At 32.7% G+C, this 24343-nt stretch overlaps 1 protein-coding gene across 1 annotated transcript in view; it reads left to right on the forward strand.

Moving 5' to 3' along the window:
- Window positions 1-24343, forward strand: part of LOC129222065 (proton myo-inositol cotransporter-like) — a 154191-nt gene that overhangs the window by 91986 nt on the left and 37862 nt on the right. Inside the window, 1 exon segment of the mRNA XM_054856492.1 lies at window positions 20231-20387. Coding sequence (XP_054712467.1) covers window positions 20231-20387 — 157 coding nt within the window.

A 24343-nucleotide genomic window follows, 5' to 3' on the forward strand; every position in this document is an offset into this window, starting at 1 on the left:
CTGCGAGCCCCCTCCCCCGTGTACTACTACATTATTATGCGTTAAATTTCGCATTATTTAAAAAATGTGGACAATAGATTGGGAAAAAATGAGGTATCTTTTGACTGAATTACATAATACAAACAATAACGCATTTTTTGACTTTTCTTTGAGCTTATTATTATTAGTTTGATTATTACTAGAAAGTCGCCCGTCAAGGTATGACGGATGAAAATTCCTTCTCTTCTTCTACACTTTAACGAAGCCATTGCCTGTTTAATGTTTTTTTCATAGCTGAAATTTTAACCCAGTGGATTAACCCTGAACTCCAGTAGATAGCGTTCATTGTTGACCATTTTTTCGTTTCTTCATTCCCCTGAAATGACACTGTCTTACCAGTAAAACAGTTAAGTTACCGGATCGAGTTCAGCCTTGTCACAATAAAACCTTTCAATGTCTGCTTGTTAAACATTACCTAAACAAATTATCAAATCATCATGCCGTGGCGCGAGTTTCGTTGTTGAAACACACGCGTTACTCGATCATCGGCTATTATTTATATGAGAATTATTATTGCTAGAGTGACCAGGCTTCGCAAGGTTACAGTTAAGTTTTGTAATTGTTTTTAACTGTGTGAAATTTTTATAACTTTTTTTTTTTACCGTGATAAGCCGGTTTCATATTATATGCAAATGGTTATGTGCTTATGCTATTGCATATATTTGCTTCTTTTGGACGTAAGGTGCATATAGATGCATAAAAGCCGAACTTTTCTTACTAAATGCATAGTACTGCCTTTCCACTTAGGTGTTAAATTTTTTTTTTAAACATATTTATCTCCTTAATGACAAAATGCACGAATCTTTTCTTTTTCATTCAGATGTCACAGCTTTTCTTTATACTAGTCAAAAAATATTAATGCATATTTTTTAAATTTTAGAGCATAGTTTAGGTACTTTTTGCAGGGCTACTAGTCGGAAGGAAAATGACCGACTCCGGGAATTTTAGAGTATTCGACTCCGACTCCTTTACCTCAAAGTCATTCCGACTCCGCAATGGAAAATGACCGACTCCGACCCTTGGAGTTTTTAACCTTCGACTCCTACTCCGACCCTTGGATTTTTTTTACCTTCGACTCCTACTCCAACCCTTGGAATTTTAAACCTTCGACTCCTACTCGGACTCCTTTACCCCATATTCAGTCCAATTCTACGACTCCGACTCCGCAGCCCTGATTTTTAGAGCATACTTGGAAGCATATTTTAACTATTTTTTAGTACATAAACCCGTGCTCTAATAATAAGTGTATTTTTCTTTTCCATTTTTCCAGTTTTATTCAGAAATACTAGTCACGGGAAAAATTGTTCCGTCTTCGTACGAAAACATATTTTTTTTCCTTTTCGTGAACTCTGGTCTTTCGTGCAGTCCGTTTATTTAACCGACGTGTTTGTATATTAATGTGTTACGCTTTTCTCATTTATCAGCCTAGAATGTTTTCCGGTCTCTGTTAATTTAGCATGGCACGCACTCCACTTTATGCAATATCGATTTAGGACCCTGTTTATCTTCAACATATTCGTATTTTGTATGCGGAGCTTATATTTGTGAGTCCGACCTTTTTGTATGCGGAGTTTGTGAGGCCGACCTTTAGTTACAAGTGGTTTCATTATTTTTCTAAAATAAACTATGACTTTGTTTTTGGACAATCGATCATGCATTGTGCAAATATAAGGTTGCTAAATTTAAGCTGATTAAAAAAGTGGGAAAATACTGTTTTTATTTATTTATTTATTTATTTATTTATTTTGTATTGTGTTAGTTAAATAACAATAATAATTTTTTTGCGAAAATAGTATGATTATTCTTTGTAAACATTATGATTATTTAGGTACCAACTGGTAATTCGTTATCGGGTTGTCTATGAATGATGTCACACCTTTTTTCACCCCCCCCCCCCCCCGTATAACAAAGGGGCTTTACTTCGCCTTACTCTTGTTACATGTCACACTGTTTTTCATAAGCATATTGTTTAAAAAATGCGCGATACGCTTCTTGTTTCAACCTTTCTTTGTCACCATAAACTGTCACAAGTTCACCAACAATCTCCCCCCCCCCGTATAACAAAGGGGCTTTACTTCGCCTTACTCTTGTTACATGTCACACTTTTTCATAAGCATATTGTTTAAAAAATGGACGATGTCATTCTTCTTGTTCCCCCCTTCCTTTGTCACCAAGAAAGCCATCGAATAAAGGGGGAAAAGTACTTTAAATTGTATTCTAACCAAAAGTATTATTGTTCATTTACAACTTCGGAATGAAATTAAATCAAAATGTATATAATATTATAATTTATTATACAACGCATAATGTGTGTGTGTGTGCATTCATTGAACAGAACTGGCTACAATGCTGTACTGTTTTTTTTTAGCACTTTTTGTGATACAATTTTTTAAATATTGTTTTTACTGAAATTTTAGCACCAATTCATTTGCTTTCGTAGTCCTGATGGATTTTGCTTTTCAATTCTTCCTAATCTTTATCCCTCAATGTCCGTTATTAAGTTCACTGCTATTGAAACGTTTTGCTTTCTAATGCGGATATTATTTTTTTATCGAATCTTTTCTTGTTTTCTCATCCTGTGTTTTTATCTTTATTGTGAATTCACATTTTGAGAAAATTATAATAATTCAAGTTCAAATGGCAGTAAAAGCAGTTTACGAGACTGTGATATCTTGGAGGGAAATATTTTTACTGCTCAGATTTCTTGAAGTGCTAATAACACTATACTTGTTTTTTCCGTTTGCGCTTATTCTCGATGTTGCTGAATCATTCATGCTGAATTTAAATTTTATATCAAGGGATAAAAGAGATTTAAATGTTGTAGTTCCTAATGTTTTTCTCCTCATATATTATTTATATACATTCAAAATTTATGCTCAACTTAATATAAATTTATTATGTAAAAGTAATTATACTTTCAGCTCAGAATATTTTACGATGCGTATTGATTTACAGCGGTTAACCAATGCTCATTTTCAGTATTAAATCTCTCAGTATTTTCGAGAAATATTTATTTACGTACATTTTTTTAGTTTGCATTAAAGGATTTTAAACTTTCATCTCATGTTTTATGCAAAATTATCTTAAAATTCCCTGTGTGTAAAAAAATTAATTTCCGTGTGCGGATTCTCTTGCAGTGTTTGTGTATTTCAATTTTTGTGTACTCAATACTTTTTTTTTTTTTAATGGAGCCAAAAACATTTATTTAAAATAAATGTTATGCATTGCCTAACTTAAAAACTTTTAAAACAAACTTGTATATTCCCCCCCCCCTTCTTTCTTTCTTCCTCTTTTCCCCCAAAGCTTAAAAAGTGCACTTGTTTTTTTTTTTTTTTTTTTTGTGCTAAAAAAAAATGATTTGCACTTCTTTCAAATATTTTTTGCTGCATTAAATGTTTTAATTTGATTTTGCCATCGACTTTCATTTGTACACCAAGCATTCTTATTCCTTTTCTTTTTAGTGTTATTTCATTTCTTTATTTATCACTCGTCTGACATTTTTCACAGATTTCTTAAATAAAAATGCACGACTGAAATGATTCTTCTGTAAAGAAAATAATCAAGTCTTCAACCCCTCCCCTTTGGTCGTCCTTGCTATGCACATTCTTCGATTAAAACTGCGTCTGTGCATTCTACAGAAGATGAAGTGAGTTCCATATACCAACTTGAGCACAGGAATCTTACCAGAATTCGTCACCATTGTCGACTAAATGCTTTGACCAGATTTTTTCCCCCCTGAGGTGGTGTGTGGGGGGGGGGCATAACATTCTTTGCATCTCAAAAACACTAAAATATGTACTCTAAGGACCAGGGTTCGAAAATATCCGATATTTTGATATATATCGGATACTTTGATATATATCCGATAGCACAATTAGCACAAACTCAAGTCTTTAAAATAGTAAATACATCCTCAAATCACTCTTTATTATCTTATATTATTATTACAACAATATGTAGGCTTAAAATTATGGTTTATTATTTATATCTAATATTTTGTTTTGCATTTCTATCATTTTTAATGGAGTTAATTTAGCTTTAGCTTTTTTACTCATTTTCCTTCTGTTAAATACTTTTACACAGTTATATGATTCATCAGAAACAAATAACATGCATTAGTCAGTGCAGTCGTAAAACATTTTCTTCTTTACTGAGCAATGTTTAATTTTGAATTAGACACTTTTAATATGAATAAAAATTGCTACATTGCTTATAATGTTATGGATACAAAATACAAGTAAAAAAGGAATATTGTACTACTTAGTTGTATTATTGATGTATTAATACATCATAAAAATATAGTACAAAACTTTCTGGATATTTTTAATAATAAATGAACACTATTACTATGATTAATGTACTTCTTATATTGAAAATACTGTAGTTGAAAAAAATAAATATCGAAAATATCAAAATGTCATGATATTTTCAAAATAAATATCGGATATATATCGTGATATATATCATGATATATATCGACTGATATATATCGGCGAACCCTGCTAAGGACTTACAATATGGCTTTAAAGGAAGAACTATGGGAGGTTTAGCTTCAAAACTCTGCCCTCTTGTTAGGATGCCCTCTTGTTCTCATTGGTCTACCGCTGCTGGAAAATTTACGCATTCACCCCATATTTGAGCGACGAAGAAGAAACGACAATTTGAATGAGTAGTCATTAATGATTGTAAGAAATGAAAAAAAAAAAGAGAAATCATTTTTTGCAGAACAAAACCCCCTCTTTTAATCAGTTTTTGAACGCCAAGTCGCCGGATGTTTGTTTTAGCTTATGACTCTTCGTCAAGAACATCGCCCTCATTAAAGTGCAGCCCCAATGTCATGTGGAAGCAAAGATTGATAAGACGATGTCAATTTTCCCGCATTTTCGGTGTTGACCGTGATGTATTGTCAAAAGTTCAGTTCCTTTTTAATCAATACACATTTTTCTAAATAGATAAGGACTGTTACTGTTCATCTTCAAGGACAAGGAAATTGCATTTGATCAGGAGAAGAAGAAAAAAATCGATCGTTGTTAATTTGCAATCACACGTAATTACTTGAACCTTTTTTTAATTTATACATGGTGCGATTTTTATAAATTTATTTGTTTATTTTTGTTTCATTCTATTTTATCTATTTATTTTCATTTCTATCTTATTTTTAAAACTATTTTTAAAATAATTTTATTGCAGTTAACTCGAATGTCCGCGGAATAGGGTGGTATGGCAACCGCAGATAATGGACAAAATAGATAAAAAGCGTTACGAGTGAATGCTATAATCTGAACAAAATTGGTCTGGTCATTCGTTTACGTGCGGAAGTAGTGTAGATCTAAGATTTAATAAGTAATGTAGATCTAAAGTTTTTGTTTATATGTTTATTTTTTTTTATTAATTTTTATTTATTTACTTTTTTTTTTTTTTTTTGAAACTACAACTAATAACAATTCAAGGTGTTTACAAGCTACTTTTCAGGAAAGCATATCACCTCAAAAACAAGTCTGAACGAATGACTTTTAGAGTTATGTATCATTACAAAACTAATTTATTGCTCAAAAATATTTGGTGCTTTGCGATTGAGCTTTAAACTCTAGCATGTTGAATTCACACAAAATGTTTTAAATTTTTTTCAAACTTAAATGTACGATTAACGTAGCTTTTCGAACTACTTTCTGAGACATTTAAGGCAAAGTTGTATTTGCAAAAACACAAGAAGCAAAATAGCTTCAGGAAAATTGATGTTGGTTTACGAAAACGGCATATCAGAAATCTTTGTCCTCACACATAAATGAATAGGAATCCTTTCTGCTACTTCTTTTCAGACGATTTAATCTAAGGATAATAAAGTGTCTGATTAGCACAATCTATTAATTTAACTTAACGTCAATCCCGAATATTTTTATTAATATTATTTATTTTTTAGTTCGGAAATCGCACTCTGTAATTAAATAGAGAAAAAAAATTATCGGTCACAACGTCATATTGATCACCTATGCAACACAAGATCTCTTTTTATATTTTCTCATTCCTAAATTCAGGTTATCACCTGTTTTCAAACCAAATATTTAAAATAGCGATTCACTTTGATAAAATGAATTCAAAATTTAACTGCTATGCCTTAGCCTAAGAGGATGGAACAAAGGCAAAACAAACCGGAGAAAAATATGTAGCTTTCCAAAATGTGTTTCTAATAGAGAGTGAGAGAGAATTAAAACATAGTTGGTGAAAACTCACCCCAGTAGCTCTAAATTTTTGAAGGTAAAAAACGAAAATAAGTAAAATGAAACTTTATCAAGAGGCTTGGGATGCATGGCATTTAAAATCAAATTAAGTGGGGGGCGGGGAATAAAAAAAAACTTTTTAAAATGAAGATATGATATATGAAATAAAATAAGGATATGATTTCTTTATTACAGCACTTAAATTTCCTTACTCTATGATCATAACAGAGAAAGTAACCCATATAGGGGAATGTGGAGCAAAGTGAAATAGTGGTGGCAAAATGAAATGGTGAAATATTTACTTTGTTTTTAACGCCACCTATCTGGTAATATTTTTGCAATGTAGTAACCACATATAGCGTGTAGTTTAGTAAAAAGTTATATCTGAAGATCAAAGCATATGAAAATGCAAGCATTTTTTAAAAAACATATTCACGTTGTGATATTTTGTTGTAAGTCAAAAATTATTTTTGTTTTTATAAAATGATCAAGTTCTTGTTATTAATATTTTAAATAGTAATTAACACCTACTAATATTTGGTGCAGTATTTATTTATTTAATGTTAAGCCTATTTTTATTTTAAATGTTTTGTGCAATTATTCAAGTGCATGCGAAGCAAGGTGGATGGGGCGAAGTGAAATAGTTCATTTCGTAGACTTATTCTGTCATTTATGAAATCACTTTCGTATTCATTTATTAATTTCTTTATTTACTATCTTCCATTTGTTAATTCACTTATTTACTCATTCATTCACTTATTTTCTCTCTTCTTTCACTATTTCACTCATTTATTTTTTCTCATGTATTGATTAATTATTTTATTCATTTATTGCTTCTTTATCTATTCATTTCTTCATTAAGTCTTTTATTTACTTATCCGTTTGATTTTATTTTTTTCCGTTATCAGATAGAAATTATTTTATTGGAAAATAATTTATTTTTCACTTTGCCCCATGGAAAAAAAATAAATAAAGTGAAAAATTTTCACCTTTTTTTGAAGACACTAATTTAGTCAAAATTTAATGTTTCAATTCAAGTTTTATTTCAAAGTACATTGTTATTTCTTTATATACCAAAACTTTCAAAAAATGAAATTCCAATATGTTCATTTTTTGAAAAGTAAGTTATCTTAACTATTTCACCTTGCCCCACATTCCTCTATTACTTCAATCCTGAGCGTTATAAGTTTTTTTTTTTTTTAACTGGGACCGTAAACGTTTATATTTGAAACAAATGAAAATGTTAGGGTAGAAATTGAAAATTAATTATGCAGCCACGAACTGTTTTTAACCCACTAGAATGTTGATAAATCGGTTGTAGATATATCAGGGACGCATATTTTTGCCTTTCAAAATAGTAATCAGTGGGAAAACTCTCAAATATGCAAAACATATAAAATTTTTATCTGAAGTTTATTTCTACTAGTAAATTTTGACTGTGCTGAATACATTCAAGTTTAATAATTTTCAGTCATTGTTTCATACCATTTTTTATAAATTGAACAAAATAAATGTCATTTTCTGATTTTGCACTGAAAAAATCATTGATTTTTACTAGATTTTAAAGATTTTTTTTTTTTTGTCACAACCCTAGGGTACTCCTTCAAATTTAAAATGTGCTTGAGGGGAGGGGGACTCTATATTAGCCCATAGTTATGCCTCATGCTTCGACATATTAAATGGGGGTACTTTCCAATACTACGTCTCGAAAGTACGCTGTTATCTCAGCTAGAAAGTTCATCATGAATTAACTTGGAATTGTTTTTAATCATATGTAAGTTCTTGTATCTAGAATACCATTCTCTCGTTTCGATCTGCATTCTTTTCTATTGTTTCCTTTATCAAATCTTCGTACACGTGTTGCTGTTTTTCCTTGGTGTTCCACATGATAAAACAGTGACGCATTTTATGCCTTTTTTATGTTTCTTTTTTTTTCTCTCTCTTTTTTCAAAGGTTTAGAAAAATTTTATTTTCTCATTTATGAGTGGAGACTTTGAAATTTTGTTATACAGTGAACGCCACTAATAAAATCACTGGATTATAAAATCAGCCGCTTTATAGAATCAAATCTAGAAAAACAGAATCATTTCTATATCAAAACATGTTAGGTTTATCCTTTAATAAAATCATCCTCGCCGTTTTATAAAATCAAACTTTTGGAGAGCATATGTTAATTCTTCTCTGAATAGAACCAGGATTTTATTTTTTCTTTTAAGGATTTAAAACATTGCAGCACTAATAAAATAACAAACTCCACATAAACAAAAACAAAAAAAGGTGAAGATTGTACGTTTTTTTGTGTGGGGGGGGGGGAGGGAGTTGAATGAAAAAAAAAGAAGAAGAATGAAGGAGTCTCAAGAGAATTGTTTCAGAGCCATATATTTAGTTGGTGCTGCCTGTTCCCACTTCGCAGAACTGTTTAGACATGCAGCCCTGCTCACTCACCACTGAATCAACCAGTTCGTGTTCATTCAGCTATCTACAGGGGTTGACAGTTCATTTTTACAATTGATTTAAAATTTTTAGAGAGCAAGTCATGACGACTTGAGTGTGAAAGATTAATTCGAAATTTTGAATTAGTATGACAAGCTTCCTAAATGTAGTTAGTGTGATGCTGCAATTAAATTAGGGATTTCTCAATCTTTACTTTCAAATTCTCTTATTCAAAAAACAACAATAAGTCAGTATTTTAAGACCCTTGAGGAATTTTAAAAATGTGCCTTATGTAAGTTAAAATGTCAACTGTATTTTGAAACTGAACTTAAATAATACAATACAACTAGACTAAAAATAAAATACAACTAATAGTATTTTATTTCTTTTTTAGAGTATTTATACTTAAAAACCTTTTATTTTTTCAGTGCATGAGTGCCGGTTTATAAAATCAGCCGCTTTATAAAATCAAATGTCCTCAGAACGAATGTGATTTTAATAAGCGGCGGACACTGTATTTCATTTGCTTTGTGATTTGTAGATAACGAGGCATCGCATTCATTGCCATTGCTTGACACATTTTCCGGAATTTCAATCAGGCGGCCGTAAATCTTGATTTTGCACGTGACAGCAAAATGGCTTTGTATCAACTGCGAAACCAACTCATACAAGAAAGATGTTGATTTATGTTTTAAAACAATATTATTGATTTAAATTGTAGACACACAATTTGTGACAACACTTACCTTTTCCATGAATTTCAGGCACGAATTTGTCTTTTTTTTTTTTTTTTTTGAGTACTCAGTTGTCCATGTTATTATTCTTATCGTAACACAAATTAAGAATCATTTTCCCTGACTGAAGACACTAAGTGCTGGTACTTTAAATATTAAAACATACTGAAGTAACTTTTTTTTCTTCAATCCCGCCGATGTGAAACCTTTTACCGTCTATTTAGTCACTATTGGCGTGTACTATAAAAGCACTTATTTTCGCGAGTTTTGGGGAGACCATCGTAATCGCGAAAATATGTAAGCTATGCGGAATATTTTTTCGTACCGAAGTTTACATCTCGCCGAAATCACCTCTTCATTTTTGCGAAAATTACCGCTCTCGAAAATAAGTGCTTTTACCATAGTTAGTAGTCTTAGATCGAATCTGAATTTTTGGAATCTGATTTCTCTTTAAAATGACATTGCATTTGTATTTAAAAAAACAAAAAAAAAAATTTTTTTTCGTTATTGCTCTGCTTGAATCAAGCAAAAACATCATTGTAGCTTTTTACTTTTCAATTTATTTATTATATACATATATTTTTAATGCATTTTTCGAGTGTTCATTTGTTTCATATTAATGTTTTATGCGCTCAAAGAGGTTAATTGCCCCCCCTCCTCCCCCAGTCCTAAATGCGAGCAGGCTTACCGTTCATTACGAGGAAAAAAAAACTATATTTTGTAGCAAAATTACATTAAATCAGTGTTCGTGATTTTTTTTTTTTTTTAATAAGTCAAAAAATAAATAAATAAATAAATAATTTAAATTTATGACAGATTTTTTTTTTTTTTTTTTTAAATCTTCGAAAATTTGTGGACATTGTTGATCGCTGGTAAGTGGACTGTATAACTTATTTTGAGAAATAGCTGAGGCTGACACAATTGTAGTTTTGCTTGGTTTTATTGAAGAACCATTATATTGTATACATCATGCCGCCGCAGTCTTACAGTTTCTGCCCCTCGTCCCAGAGACCGCAGTATAAAACTGCAATCCCAGAGGCGTTGCCACAGGAAAAGTATAAATATATAAATTTGCATATGCACAGTAAAATACAGACATTAATTACTTTACATTAATTAACATAATATATTTCATATTTCATACCATGGATGAAAAAGCAACTTTTTAGCTATTTTCATTTCATGGCAGTACCTATTTTTTGATAATAGTTTAAGTGGACCAGTTACAGCACAAATGCATGATTCAAATTAAATTTAATGTTTCCTCCCCCCCCCCCCCAGTTACAACCACCAATCCTTCAACTATAATTATAGGAAAAACTAGTACCACTATTTGGTAGAATTATAATTTTCATACCTTTTAGGAAAAAAATATTCTTAAAATTTGGCAGTTTTCTATTTCTATCAGCAAAGAGTCAACAAAAGTTCTGAAATTGATTCAATTGTTCAATTGTAATGAAGAAGGCAAAAAAAAAAAAAAAAACCTTGATAATAAAGCAATCTGAACTAATGAATCCAATTCAGCTTACTTTTAAAAACAGGAAAAGTACTTTAAAAATTCAATAATCTTCAAAGATTTATCAATTTGTTATAAGTTTAGGTAAGATGTGATTTTGTTTTACGCTTTGCTAAAAGATTAGGTTTTCACCATCATTTACATTTTTACTTAATGTGTTGAACAATTACTTTTCTTGACTATAACATATTTGTCATGGTGTATGAGGAAAACTGCTAATTTTTATTTTGTTCTGAACAACTAAATTAGGAGAAAAAGCAATTATTGAAAGAGTTTGAAAACCTGTTACACACACAGAAAAAGGGATCTATATAGTTTTGCCAGTTGGAGTTAAAATTGTATGATGCAGTATTATTAAATTTAGGGCCACGCATTCTAAAAATGCAAAATTAATTATTAAAAATAAAACCAACTGATTTTAATCGATGATTTTGTTTAAAAAATTCAATTGATTCAACCAATGATTTTTTTTTTAAATCACCCGATTTAAATCATTATTTTAATCACGATTTAAATCATTATTTTAATTACGATTTAAATCAAGCTGATTTAAATCAACGAACCCTGCATTGAATTGCTAAAAAGACATTAAAATAATCTCAAAATAATTGTTCACATAATTTCTTGACAAAGAATTAGTCCGCTGTCTTCTGATTCAAACACGTGTGGTGTTCGTTAGATTACCATAATTTACCGTGCAATCTGTGTGGGGGCTGTGCATTAAATCAGAATAAAAAATGAATGTTCGGCGTACTTACAGTTACGTTCTTGAAAATAAAAATTATCATGGAAATGTATTTTTTTAAAGCTACATATTTGAAAACGAGGTTCTACTGTTTTTATGTTTTTTTTTTCTTATAAAATGCATTGAGTGCGTATAGCTTTTGTCCCCCTTTCCCTCAGGTTTGACTCTAGTAGTTCTGCCGCCCTAGGCGATATTGACAAATGCCTCCCCTCTCCCCATTGAATAATGATAATACTAATATAAAATAATAATATTTTAATAAAATTAAAATAATAGTAAAGTGTTTACAATTAAAGGGAGATTCTAGTTAATTCCAAACTGTGTTTTGCATATCCAAGCACTAGAACGCACTTTAATTTGTATTTTCATTAACATTAAAGTAGTGCATCATATGGTGCTGAAACAGATATTAATGTTTTCAAATGATTTTTAAATTGCGCAATTTGTCTTCTTTAAAAGTAAAATGAATTTCTAGTTTAATTCCGAACTATGTTTTGCATATCCAAGCACTGGTACACACTCTAAATTATTATTGTTATTATTATTATTAGTACTATTATTCAGCATTGAAGGAGTGAATCGTAAGACGCTGAAACAGATATTCATACTTCAAAAAAAAAAAATTTTCAATTTCGAAATTTGCGGCCCCTAAAATCTGCCGCCCTAGGCCAAGGGCGGATCCAGAAAGTTTTCAAAGGAGGGGCGATTGATTTATATTACTTACTTTTTGCTATGTATAATGATTTTAAAATATTGATCACAAAAGTTTTGGACATGAATTTCAAACCGGTCCGGAACAGGGTTCCAAACCTAAACCCCCTTCTCCTAGCATCAATGAAACTCGTCTAAATTTGCGTTTTTGAACTCCATTTTCGAAAAATTACAAGAGGAAAGTCCCTCAAAGGAGGCAGGGCCGTCGTTTGGTCAGAAAACTGGGGGGTGGGGGGGGGGTACGCATTTGGCGGCCCCTTAATTGTTCCAAACTCATATTCCAATATGAGAGAGAGATATCCAGAGAGAGTAGAGAAGATTCAGCTTCTGGTTTAGCAGGGATAGTTATATTACTAGACCTTAGTACTAGAAATATAAATTTAATCCGATGGATAATATTCAGTCAGAAATATGGGTGTCGGAGGGCTTCCTCCTGGTATTTTTTCGAAATTGAAGATATAAAAACGCAGTTTTAGACTATATTTTAAGTTGTGTAGGAAAAGGAGAGGATGTCCGATAGCCTCTCCCGATAACCCCCCCCCCCCCCCCCGATACAAATTGAAATTCCCAAAACACAATCGTACGTTATATTTGATTACGTATTGAGAGGGGGTCCGGTGGTTCTCAACCGGGAAATTTTCAAGATTGTTTTTTGAAAAACACGTTCTTAGACGATCTACGGTGTTCTTAAGGGAGACTCGGGGGGGGGGGGGGGGGTCATCCTCTGATAAGTTTTAAAACTTCAAACTCCAAGTTCGCAATTGTGAATTATTTCTGATTGTGACAGGTAAAGGGGGATCCGGGGGTTCTCCCTCCGGAAAAAATTTGAAAATTGTAGTTCGAAAAATGCAGTTTTACACGATCTATGGTAACATTACGGAGAAGAGAGATGCGGGGGCCATCCCCCCAAAACTTTTTGAAATTGAAGCATTAAAAACGCAGTTGTAGGCTTTTTTTTTTTTTTTTTTGTTAAAATTGAGTGCAACGCCAGTTTCTTGAAATTAAAGCTCCGAAAAGGTAATTTAAGCCAAACTTCAATGAAAGGGGGGGGGGGGGGGGGGGGGTTTGAAGGGACTCGCGCACAGAAATATTTCGTAATTGAAGCACTAAAAGCGAGATTTAAGACGTTTTACGATGATGTTGGCGAGGGAGAGGGGGAGGAGGGGGTATTCTCTCGAAAAATTTTCGATCTGTAGAAAATGCAGTTTTAGAAGATTTTTGGTAATGTTAATGGCTGGGGAGATTCGGAGTCCTCCCCTGGTAAATTTTCAAAATAGAAATTCAATTGACGCAATCGTTGGCGATTTTCAATACTGTTAAAGTGGGTTGGGGATTTGTTTCCATTGCAAACGCATTTTACATTTTGAAAAAGATTCTTTTAATTCTATAAAAAAAATTTCTTCAAAAATTGGTGTGCGACTTTTTGTCGCCAAACGCAATTGAATGTTATTATGTATTGATCAAATTATTATTATTATTTTCTTTCCAAGCTAAATGCGAGGTTTTGTTTACGAGTCATATTTTGTAAAAACTGAATTGGATGAAATGAATTTTAATTGAATGAGTGGTTGAAATTAGTTGAATTGATATTTGTTCAATAGCAAATATAAGCTTAACAAGTAATTTTTCTAAACATACTTAATTATTTATTTAATAAGCGTATTCAGTTAAAATATATTATTATCGAAAAATATAAATTTACGTCAATTAAAACTTAGAAGAAAAAATATCTAAAAGAAATATCCTTGTTAAATTATCTTCTAGGAGCGTTCTTTTTCGTTCTGAAATATTTTACTCATTGTATAAGCCAGTTTGTTTTGTCTGCAGCTTTGAATTCAGCTAAGTAACCGACCCCCCCCCCCCCCCCCCCCAATAAAAAAGGGAAAGATGTCCGGAGGAAATGGAAATGCAAATAAAACATAAAATGTTTTTTCCTTGTCCAAGAAAAGCAATTATTCTTTCTCTGAAACGCATATCTAGGTATTCGTATATTTCTATATTTCTTTCATACATTTTAAGACTCATCAGTGTTTTTTCAGGCAATTGAAGATAATACTTAAAACTAAGGCAAAACTTATTTTTTAAAAAAAGTATCTTTTAATAAGAATAATTTAATCGCGTTTGAAATACTCAAAACTGTCGAGTATGAAAAAAGTATTTATTTAACAGTTTCAAAACAGCTCAGGTCTCATTATCTGGGGTGCAATTAGCCATTAAAATTCTTTTTTTTTCTTTTTCATATCCATCATCTTTTAAGTTCTGTTGTTATTGCTTAAACCAGTTGGGTATTCGAGCCCGATTAAACAATTGTACCCGGTTTAGGGTAAGATATGTGCGGCTTCCGTTTATTGAGCACCTTTAAGGTGGAAATCCGATTTAGCTCAGACAGCACACGATGGATGGAAGCTCCATCTATCAACATTTCGATAATTTTGGTCCACACCAGAAGCCAAACAACTCCTGGTTGAGCCCCAGCATAGATTTGGAAAGGGAACTTAGAGGACTTTGTCACCACGACATATTTAACCTGCCTCAGTCACTATTAGCGAACATAGAGGATATTCGACCAACTGGCATCCAACCTGGAACACTCCAGTTTCGAGTCCAACACCTTACCGATCAGGCCACCACGTCCTTTTAAAAATTTCCACGAGCAATTAAATAGTTCTATTTTAATAACTAGGTAGTCGCCCGTCAACGTATAACGGGGGGAAATTGCTTTTACTCTTCTACATTTGAACGAAGCCATTGCCTGTTTGGTGATATTTTGATACTAGTTGACATTTTAACTCTAACTCCAGTGGATTAGTAGGTAGCGTTCATTGTTGACCGTTTTTTCGTTTCTTCATTCCCCTGAAACGACAGTTTCACTAGTAAAACAGTTAAGTTACTGAATCGAGTTTAGCCTTGTCACAATAAATCCTTTCCCTGCGTGTTAAACATTTTATAAATTATCATGCCGTGGCGCGAGTTTCATTGTTGAAACACACGGGTTACTTGATCATCGGCTGTCATTTATATGAGGATACTTAGATAGTTTGGTTGTAACCCAAGCCACCAACCGTCTTATGCACAAATATTCACTCTTTTGAGGTATAACACCCTTCATTTGATTCTATACTACCCAGTTCAGAACTTTTTTTCAGCCGACTGACGCTGTAGCTGTAACAGAAAACATCTGCTCTCAGCTTGTATCTGTAATATATTATGTTCTGTTCCTCAAAGGGAACTGAACAGGCCAGGAAAAAAATGCCCTTATGGATCTCTGGGAGAGGAGAAGGGGACATACAAGAGGCCCGATAAGGGCCAATATCAGGAGGCCCTAAGCCGAACAGTTGTTAGGACCCCTCCTTTAATCAAACCTTACAGTTTTAATCATTGGCTAAAACAATTTCAGCCATTTCAGCTCACCTAAAAAACAGGAGCCCTAGGCCACGGCCTAGTTGACCTGTTCAGTATCAGGCCCTGGATGGACCTACAGCTTTAGTTAGGACGTGATCAGAGTCAATACTATACCGATCAACAACATCGCTTGACGTTTGCCTATGCTGGGACTTGTAATTGACTCGTTAATAGACAAAACCATTGACCTTGCGGACTATGCTAGTAAATTTCCTCTTTAATCGGTTTATAAACAATATTGAATTGGATTCAATTTCGTTAAATCTGCTTTACTAATGATATACTTTTTTTTTTTTACTCTCCAAAAATGCTTGAGTGCTTTTCCCTAAAGGAATCTGTTATCTTCTTTATCTTTCTTTACTAATAATAAAGCTGAAAGTCTCTCTGTCCGGAGGATGTCTGTAGGATGTCTGTAGGATATCTGTAGGATGTCTGTGACGCGCATAGCGCCTAAACCGTTCGGCCGATTTTCATGAAATTTGGCACAAAGTTAGTATGTAGCATGGGGGTGTGCACCTCGAAGCGATTTTTCGAAAATTCGATGTGGTTCTTTTTCTATTCCAATTTTAAGCCCATTTTTCACAGAAATTTAATAAAATGGGAAAGAATTTGTTCTGAAAATTATCTTTCTTTTCTTTACTTCTTTATCTTTCTTCTTTTCTTTTCTTCTTTATCTTTATCTTCTTTACTAATAATAAAACTGAAAGTCTCTCTGTCCGGAGGATGTCTGGACGTCTGTTGGATGTCTGTGACGCGCATTGCGCCTAGACTGTTCGGCCTATTTTAACGAAATTTAGCACAAAGTTAGTTTATAGCATGGGGGTGTGCACCTCGAAGCGATTTTTCGAAAATTCGATTTTGTTCTTTTTCTATTCCAATTTTAAGCCCATTTTTCACAGAAATTTAATAAAATGGGAAAGAATTTGTTCTGAAAATTATCTTTCTTTTCTTTACTTCTTTATCTTTCTTCTTTTCTTTTCTTCTTTATCTTTATCTTCTTTACTAATAATAAAACTAAAAGTCTCTCTGTCCGGAGGATGTCTGGACGTCTGTAGGATGTCTGTGACGCGCATTGCGCCTAGACCGTTCGGCCGATTTTAACGAAATTTAGCACAAAGTTAGTTTATAGCATGGGGGTGTGCACCTCGAAGCGATTTTTCGAAAATTCGATTTTGTTCTTTTTCTATACCAATTTTAAGCCCATTTTTCACAGAAATTTAATAAAATGGGAAAGAATTTGGTTTGAAAATTATCTTTCTTTTCTTTACTTCTTTATCTTTCTTCTTTTCTTTTCTTCTTTATCTTTATCTTCTTTACTAATAATAAAACTGAAAGTCTCTCTGTCCGGAGGATGTCTGGACGTCTGTAGGATGTCTGTGACGCGCATTGCGCCTAGACCGTTCGGCCGATTTTAACGAAATTTAGCACAAAGTTAGTTTATAGCATGGGGGTGTGCACCTCGAACCGATTTTTCGAAAATTTGATTTTGTTCTTTTTCTATTCCAATTTTAAGGACATTTTTCACAGAAATTTAATAAAATGGGAAAGAATTTGTTCTGAAAATTACCTTTCTTTTCTTTACTTCTTTATCTTTCTTCTTTTCTTTTCTTTTTAAATAACAAACCTGAAAGTCTCTCTGTATGGATGTTTCGATCTCTGTGACTCGCATAGCGCCTAGACCGTTCAGCCGATTTTCATGAAATTTAACACACAATTAATTTGAAGTAGAAGGGTGTGCACCTCGAAGCGATTTTTCAAAAATTCGATTTTATTTATTTTCTATTAAAATTTTAAGCCTTTTTTCACACAAGTTTTATAAAATGGGGAAGAATTTGTTCTGCATATTATATTTCTTTATCTTTATGTTTTTTATTTCTTTATCTTTCTTCTTTTCGTTTCTTTTCTTTTAAATATTAAAGCAGAAAGTCTCTCTGTCTGGATCTCTATGACGCGCATAGCGTCTACACCAACAGTTAGTTACAACAGTTCTTACACGTATATTAACCACTGTATTAGGATTGGCAATGAAGTTTCTTCAAAGACTGTTTATACACCACCACTGCCTACAACATTGCAAGAATTGAAAGATCGTATATGTATATGAAGGATCTGCTAACTAAAATCGCCGCATTACGAAAAATTGACAGTGAAGCACTAAAAAATGTATGATATGGACGTGTGTCGCGTTACAAATGGCGCACACATTGAACATTTGTGAGTGAAAAAAAAAATCTCACAGTTTATCTTTATTTTTATGTATCATTTATGCATCTAAGTGTAATAGTTAATGAAATATAAATTTCTAAAACCGGGAGATTCTTTTATGCTAACCCTGGATTTCCTTTAGGTCAAGGCAATTACAAACATTCCAAATTCTCTATTACATAAAACACTAATGTGTACGACACTAAAATAATTGAAAAAAATAAATTTTAAACGCACATTTTTATATTTTGGAATTCGTTACAGACGCTTATCTATTACAGAATCGATTCCGTAAGAATTATGCATAAAATTAAATTATCGTCAGCGGTTTCTGGTCACGGAAATGAAATCTATATATATAAAAATGGACTTTGGTAAATTTGTTCCCTAAGATCTCAGAAACTACCCGGCAGATTTGGCTGAAACTTTCACCGTTTGTTCAGTTTGGTACTGGGAAGGTTTATAGACCAGTTCGAAAAAAATCCGATTGATAGTTCCCTTTTTGTTCCAATTTTAGTCCCAATTTTCGCATAAATGCTCCAATATGGGGGTGGAAAAAAACGTGCACATATTAACATTATATGTCCATCGAAAGCGCCAATTTTTCTGCTGAAGATAGCATCTGTTCGAAGTTTCTAAGTTGTATAAAAAACGAGTTATGAGCTTTTTTGTTCCCTGTTCGAAGGCTTTCATCAACCCAAGTCATTATTTAGTGTGTCATCTCAACTCCCAAGAATTGTTGTATTGTTGAATATTTTTGCGCTTCGTCTGACTTTTTGAGGCTTTTCTCAAGTCAAATCTTAAAGTAACGTTTTTCCACAAGATTGGCTAAAAATAAATGGATTTGGCTGATCATTTTACTTTTAAACGGAACTTATGTAATTAATGGTTTATTATTATTATTTATAGTGATTGGACACTCGCTCACTATATCCAACCAACCAGCAGAAATATCGCCAGAATTTTTTCAGAAAGATTTCAGTAGCTGATGAATTTGGCAGTTTTTTCCACTGTCGCTGTTTTTGAGCCCAAAGACTACTTAATAATGTTTCTCAGCTTTCACCATGTAAACAAAATATCGCCAATCAAAGATATTTGGAAAAAAAAAAAAAACTGTGTAAAGTAATTCAACAACTAAATTAGGCAAATCAATAAACCGCACAAAAACTTCCATTAATTTTTCTTTTTGCATGCTTTCAAACAATCGCCAAATTTTACTACTTATTTTGGAAATATTTCGGATAAAACCGTTTAGCGCCATTTTTTTTTTTTTTTTTTGACCAAAAGTATCTCAGCATCTGGCAACAATATTTCTATAATAAAAATTAGTAAGGAGGGGGAGTATTATCGAAAGTGTCCCGAAATGATTCTCGCAAATTTGGTAAGAATTTAAACCGCACCAAGTGCCCACAAAAATTGAAATTTCCCAAAATAACTAAAGCAAGTGTAAGGGGAACACGGGCGGCTAAATTGTTGAAACCAGTTCGTACATCAATAGCCATGCAGAGAAGGTTTTAGATTTAAAAAGAAAAAAAGTACTGACAGATAGATCTTTTTAAACATGTAAAGTTTAATTTCATATTTCGGAAATTCTTCAAATTTGTATATGCTTAAATGTCGTGCTTTCGTTTCTAATTGAATACTATTTTGTTCTTTATACTTATTGCTATTTTAGTTTAATGACTAAGGAAGAAGCTCGATTTTTAATCACGTCAAAAAGGTTTGTTTTAAATTCTTTCGTTTAAAACAGAAAACAAGGGCAAGTAACAATTGTTTCTCATAATTATTACTAACCCAGGCAACGCCGGGTATTTTTGCTAGTTACTAATAATTAAGCTCAAAGTTTGTCTGGATCTCTGTGACGCTCATAGCGCCTAAACCCTTCGGCCGATTTTCATGAAATTTGGTACAAAATTAGTTAGTAGCATGAGGTTGTGCACCTCGAAGCGATTTTTCGAGAATTCGATTTTGTTCTTTTTCTATTCCAATTTTATGAACATTTTACCGAGCAAATTATCATAACATGAACGAGTCAACGAGTTACCATAACGTGTGCGAGCAAATTGGCGAGAACTTCATCATCCATTATTTGTAAATATACAGGTGAACCAAATGACCTTTTAATTTTCTACTGCGGGCAAACCCGTGCGGGTACTGCTAGTTTTAGATATAACTAAATGAAGTGTTTCAGTCAGCTTGATTTTGAAACGTTTTCTCTTTCGTTTAGGTTTAGCCTCCATGTGTGTGCCAATGTACATTGCTGAAGTGGCTCCACAAGACATCCGAGGAACGCTCGTTACAATCAATAATTGTGCAATCACTTTTGGGCAGCTAGTCGCCAGTCTGGTAGACGGAGCCTTCAGCAACCATGAAAGTGGATGGAGGTTTGTTCTTTTCCTCTTTTGGTGTGAAATGTATCTTAGGGTTTCTTGTTTTGATTTTGTTTCGATATTCTACAGCATTTCCATTGCGCTCTAATTTTTATTTATTTATTTATTTTAAATCCCATTGGACTAAACCTGAAAGGGGGTTGCAATCCTAAGAGTGTGTTACTTTTTTTTTTTTTTACCGTAGCTGATAGGTTACACAAATAACTCAATTATCAAAGCACCCAGGGGCGGCAAATAGGGGGAGCAAGAGGGGGCGGTTGCACCCCCAAATATTTTTGCGCAGAATATTAAGAAATCAGGAAATTCAATTTACCTAACGCGCAAATCAGTGATCATATGCAAAAGGAAGTTAAAAAAAAAAAAAAAAAATCTGCAGATGATCTTTAGTAAAAGTTGATGAAACTCGAGACCTGTCCAGCCACGAGCAAGTGTTTTTCGCTATTCGGATAAAAACTTTGAAATTCATGAATCATTTTCAGAATTTTCATAATAAAAATATAGATGGAGAATATGTTTGTTTCAACTAAAGAAGAAATTTCCTCATATGGTTTAAATGCCTCATATTTGTAAGTGCAGTGTTAAGATGATGCCTCTGCTTCCAATGTGAAAGGGCAGTGCAGTGTGACTAGCCCGATTTTTACAAGAAGTTTCTTGGTATTTTGAGTTCATTGTTGCGCTCATATTTTAAATATACGTTCAGTTAGTGAGTGAACATTGATTCCTCCTGTTAAGAGGCATATTTGAACAGTTTAATACATTGTATATTTTCATGGAAACTTCTTACAAAAGACACGCTATTTTTGAAAAAAATTCGTGCATGCAACAGATACTTTTTCTGGGTGAGGTACAAAATGGTCTTCAAAAGTTAAAGCTAGAACTCTTGATTGAGCTCCTATTGAGAGCTTCTTGTTAATTTGGATTTATTGGACATATTAAAAAAAATAAATAAAAAAGTGACAAAAATCCACATGATGATGCAAAGTCAAATGATTGACTCAATATTTTGTATCAAATTATAGATTCATTCAGTTTCTAATGAAATTAACACAAGATTTAATGATAAATCTAAGTTCAATATTATATGTGCAGTAGGGTGGTCCTTATTTTTGAAGTTGTAGATATTTTACACGACGCCCCCTCAATTTGTTCCATTATACAAATAAATGATCCATGCAAAATTTTAAGTCAATCCATGAATATTAACATGTGCCCCTAGGGCCCCCTTTTTCGAGTTTCGGAGGAAAAATTGCGGATTTTCTCATTTTCATATTTAAAGTAATTTTGAACCTCAATAGATGTTGCTGCTTCCAGACCAACCATTCTCTCACTTTCATTCTGTAAAATTTTACATATTACATAGAGTACATGTACACCAATGGCCTTGGGACAGGCATACCTCTATTCGTGCTCGTTTCAAACCAAGCGGCAGGAGAACATTTCTTTCAACCAAGATGGACACAAGGGATTCTAAAGGCCATTAATGAATGACCCAGGCCATTAATGAATGATTTTTGACAAAACAAATTGCCTCCTCCAGGCTTTGGGGGTGTTGATTTAGAAAATTTTCTGTGTATGTATTAGGTGTGGTAAATAGGGTCATTAGGTTTCCATGCTATAAATATAAGTAATGACAATTATATTTTAATTCACTGTTCTTTAGTTTTATACTTAAATGTTTATGCATTCTTATAATTTAAATTTTGAAAAATCCTCGATTACCCTACCATAAAAATAATATCTAATCCGTATCTAAAATATAAATTAACAAAAATTCGAGATCGGAATAATGTAAAAATCTATACTTTAAACTGTCTTGTATTTCAGTACATAGTCCTTTATTATCATCAAATTCCTCTTGCAATTCACAATATTTAGAAACCGAAATGGGTATCTCTCCTAACCTGTTGAACCCTTTTTCTATATCTGGTCTACCACAACGCAAAAAAGCTTGACAACTATTGAGATCTGCTCGCATTTCATCAATGTTAGACAAATGCCATAGTAGGGATAAAGATGTTGTTCATTTATTTACAGCCTATGTAGATGCAGTAAATTTAAATCCAAATAAGCTTATGATCAATCGTACATTGCTTAAGAGAGCAAGAGAAAATCTTCGAGAGGTAAAATCAGATTTCATGAATTTAAATTTAGATTTTTTAGTTATTCCCTGAGATACAAAGCTACATCCAGACGTAACTGGAAAAAAACGCCGATAGGCTTACCATGATAGCTTCTGGTCCCAATGTTGAACAGCTACTCAGAATTTCTGAGATATTTCTTCAGTTGTATATGATATCTTAGATGATTGCTCTTTATTGCTTACTGTTCAAGCTGTAGTGTTTTATACAGCAGCTTACAATACCAGCCGTATAAATTGTGCATGTAATTTTTTAGAGTAAAAGTTGAACGGTGATATACTGCATTTGTATTGCTATCATCATGCACTTGAAATCGTACTGCAGAGTGTCTTTAAGAAGTTCTTTCCTTTCTTAGATCTAGATTCGATATTCCATTATTTAAGCGCTTCAAAATTCAAAAAGTACACATACCACTTAAATTCTAAAAGAAGAATTTGATGACATATTATTGTTCGTAGAAAGTGGAATTAAGAAATATTACAGAGAATTCTCATAACGTGTAGTAATATTTCTTGTTGAAGTCCTCCCTCCTACAGGGATATGTTTTCGGCAAACCTGGAGCTTATCTGAGAGCCAGATGGGTGGCGAAAGGAATTTATTGTTTGAATATTTATGTATTTAGGAAACAATTTAAATTGACCTTACTTGAAGAGAATGCCCGCAAATGCTGTTTTACAGTTAAATGTTGTATGAAGATATAGTTTTTCGCAGCAACCCATTCTAGACCTTTTAAATTAATATAAAGTCTAGCGTCTAAAAAAAACTGCAGCGTACAAAATGATGACAAACATGCAGCAGAAGCAGTGATTGAAAAATTCATAAATCACTTATGGTACTTAGGGGATGAACTAGTAGCTTTGTTCGTATTGGATGAAGGAATTAACTCTTTGAAGATAGGAAAAGACTACCTAAAAAATGCTTACTGAATAGGAAGACGTGTCTGATGACTGTATAAAAAAATATCAGATAACAGTAGATGATTTGGAATACTTTCTTAGTAAAAATCTTCCTATTTATAGAATCAATTACAAGTCAATAAAACTGTTTGATAAATTACAAACACCAAAAGAAGTTTTCCTATTTGATCCTGATTCATGGCAAAATGAAGGAAGCTATTTAAAGGGAAGAGATATCGTTAAAATGTTGAAAGTTGTGAATTATACAACTGAAAGAGGAGAACAATTAATCGAAGAATTTCACAATCAATTTACCAAATATGAGTCACAGAAGCAATTTAGTATTTTACAGACAGTCCAAGACTATCGGAAAAAAAATGCACACGATTGAGATACATTGAGAAAAGCGTACGATTAAGGTAAAGTTTCTAAAGCACTATTTCATTCTTATTCAATGTAAAATCTTTAGACGATATGAAGTAATTAAAAAGATTAATTTTAGTGATACCTCGCTGTAAAAATATTTTGCAAACATGGGAGAAACGATGTACGGTGTCTGAAGTAAAAACTCGAAGATTTGTGGGAAAATTATCAAAAGTGTTAAAGTTCAACGTCCTAGGGGCACGTGTTATTATTGACCGATCGAGTTCAAATTTTGCACCGATTACTTTTTATTATAGTGTCACAAAACTAGGGGGCGTCACTTGTTGAAATCCGAAAAAAAAAATTTCCCATATAAATAAAGACCACCCTAATGCAGGTTATTGAACAAGATAAATAAAATATTTCAGTTACAAGTAAAAGTTGTTGAACGAAGAAAAAAGAATTGTTTTGCGAAGAGCCAGTGTACTTCAATGATGAAAAATGAAGACTAGAGCACAAATTTTAAACTTGCGTGGTTTTTTTAAAAGAGAAA

Source organism: Uloborus diversus, chromosome 5, assembly GCF_026930045.1.
Source record: "Uloborus diversus isolate 005 chromosome 5, Udiv.v.3.1, whole genome shotgun sequence".
In the NCBI taxonomy this organism is placed as follows: Eukaryota; Metazoa; Arthropoda; class Arachnida; order Araneae; family Uloboridae; genus Uloborus; species Uloborus diversus.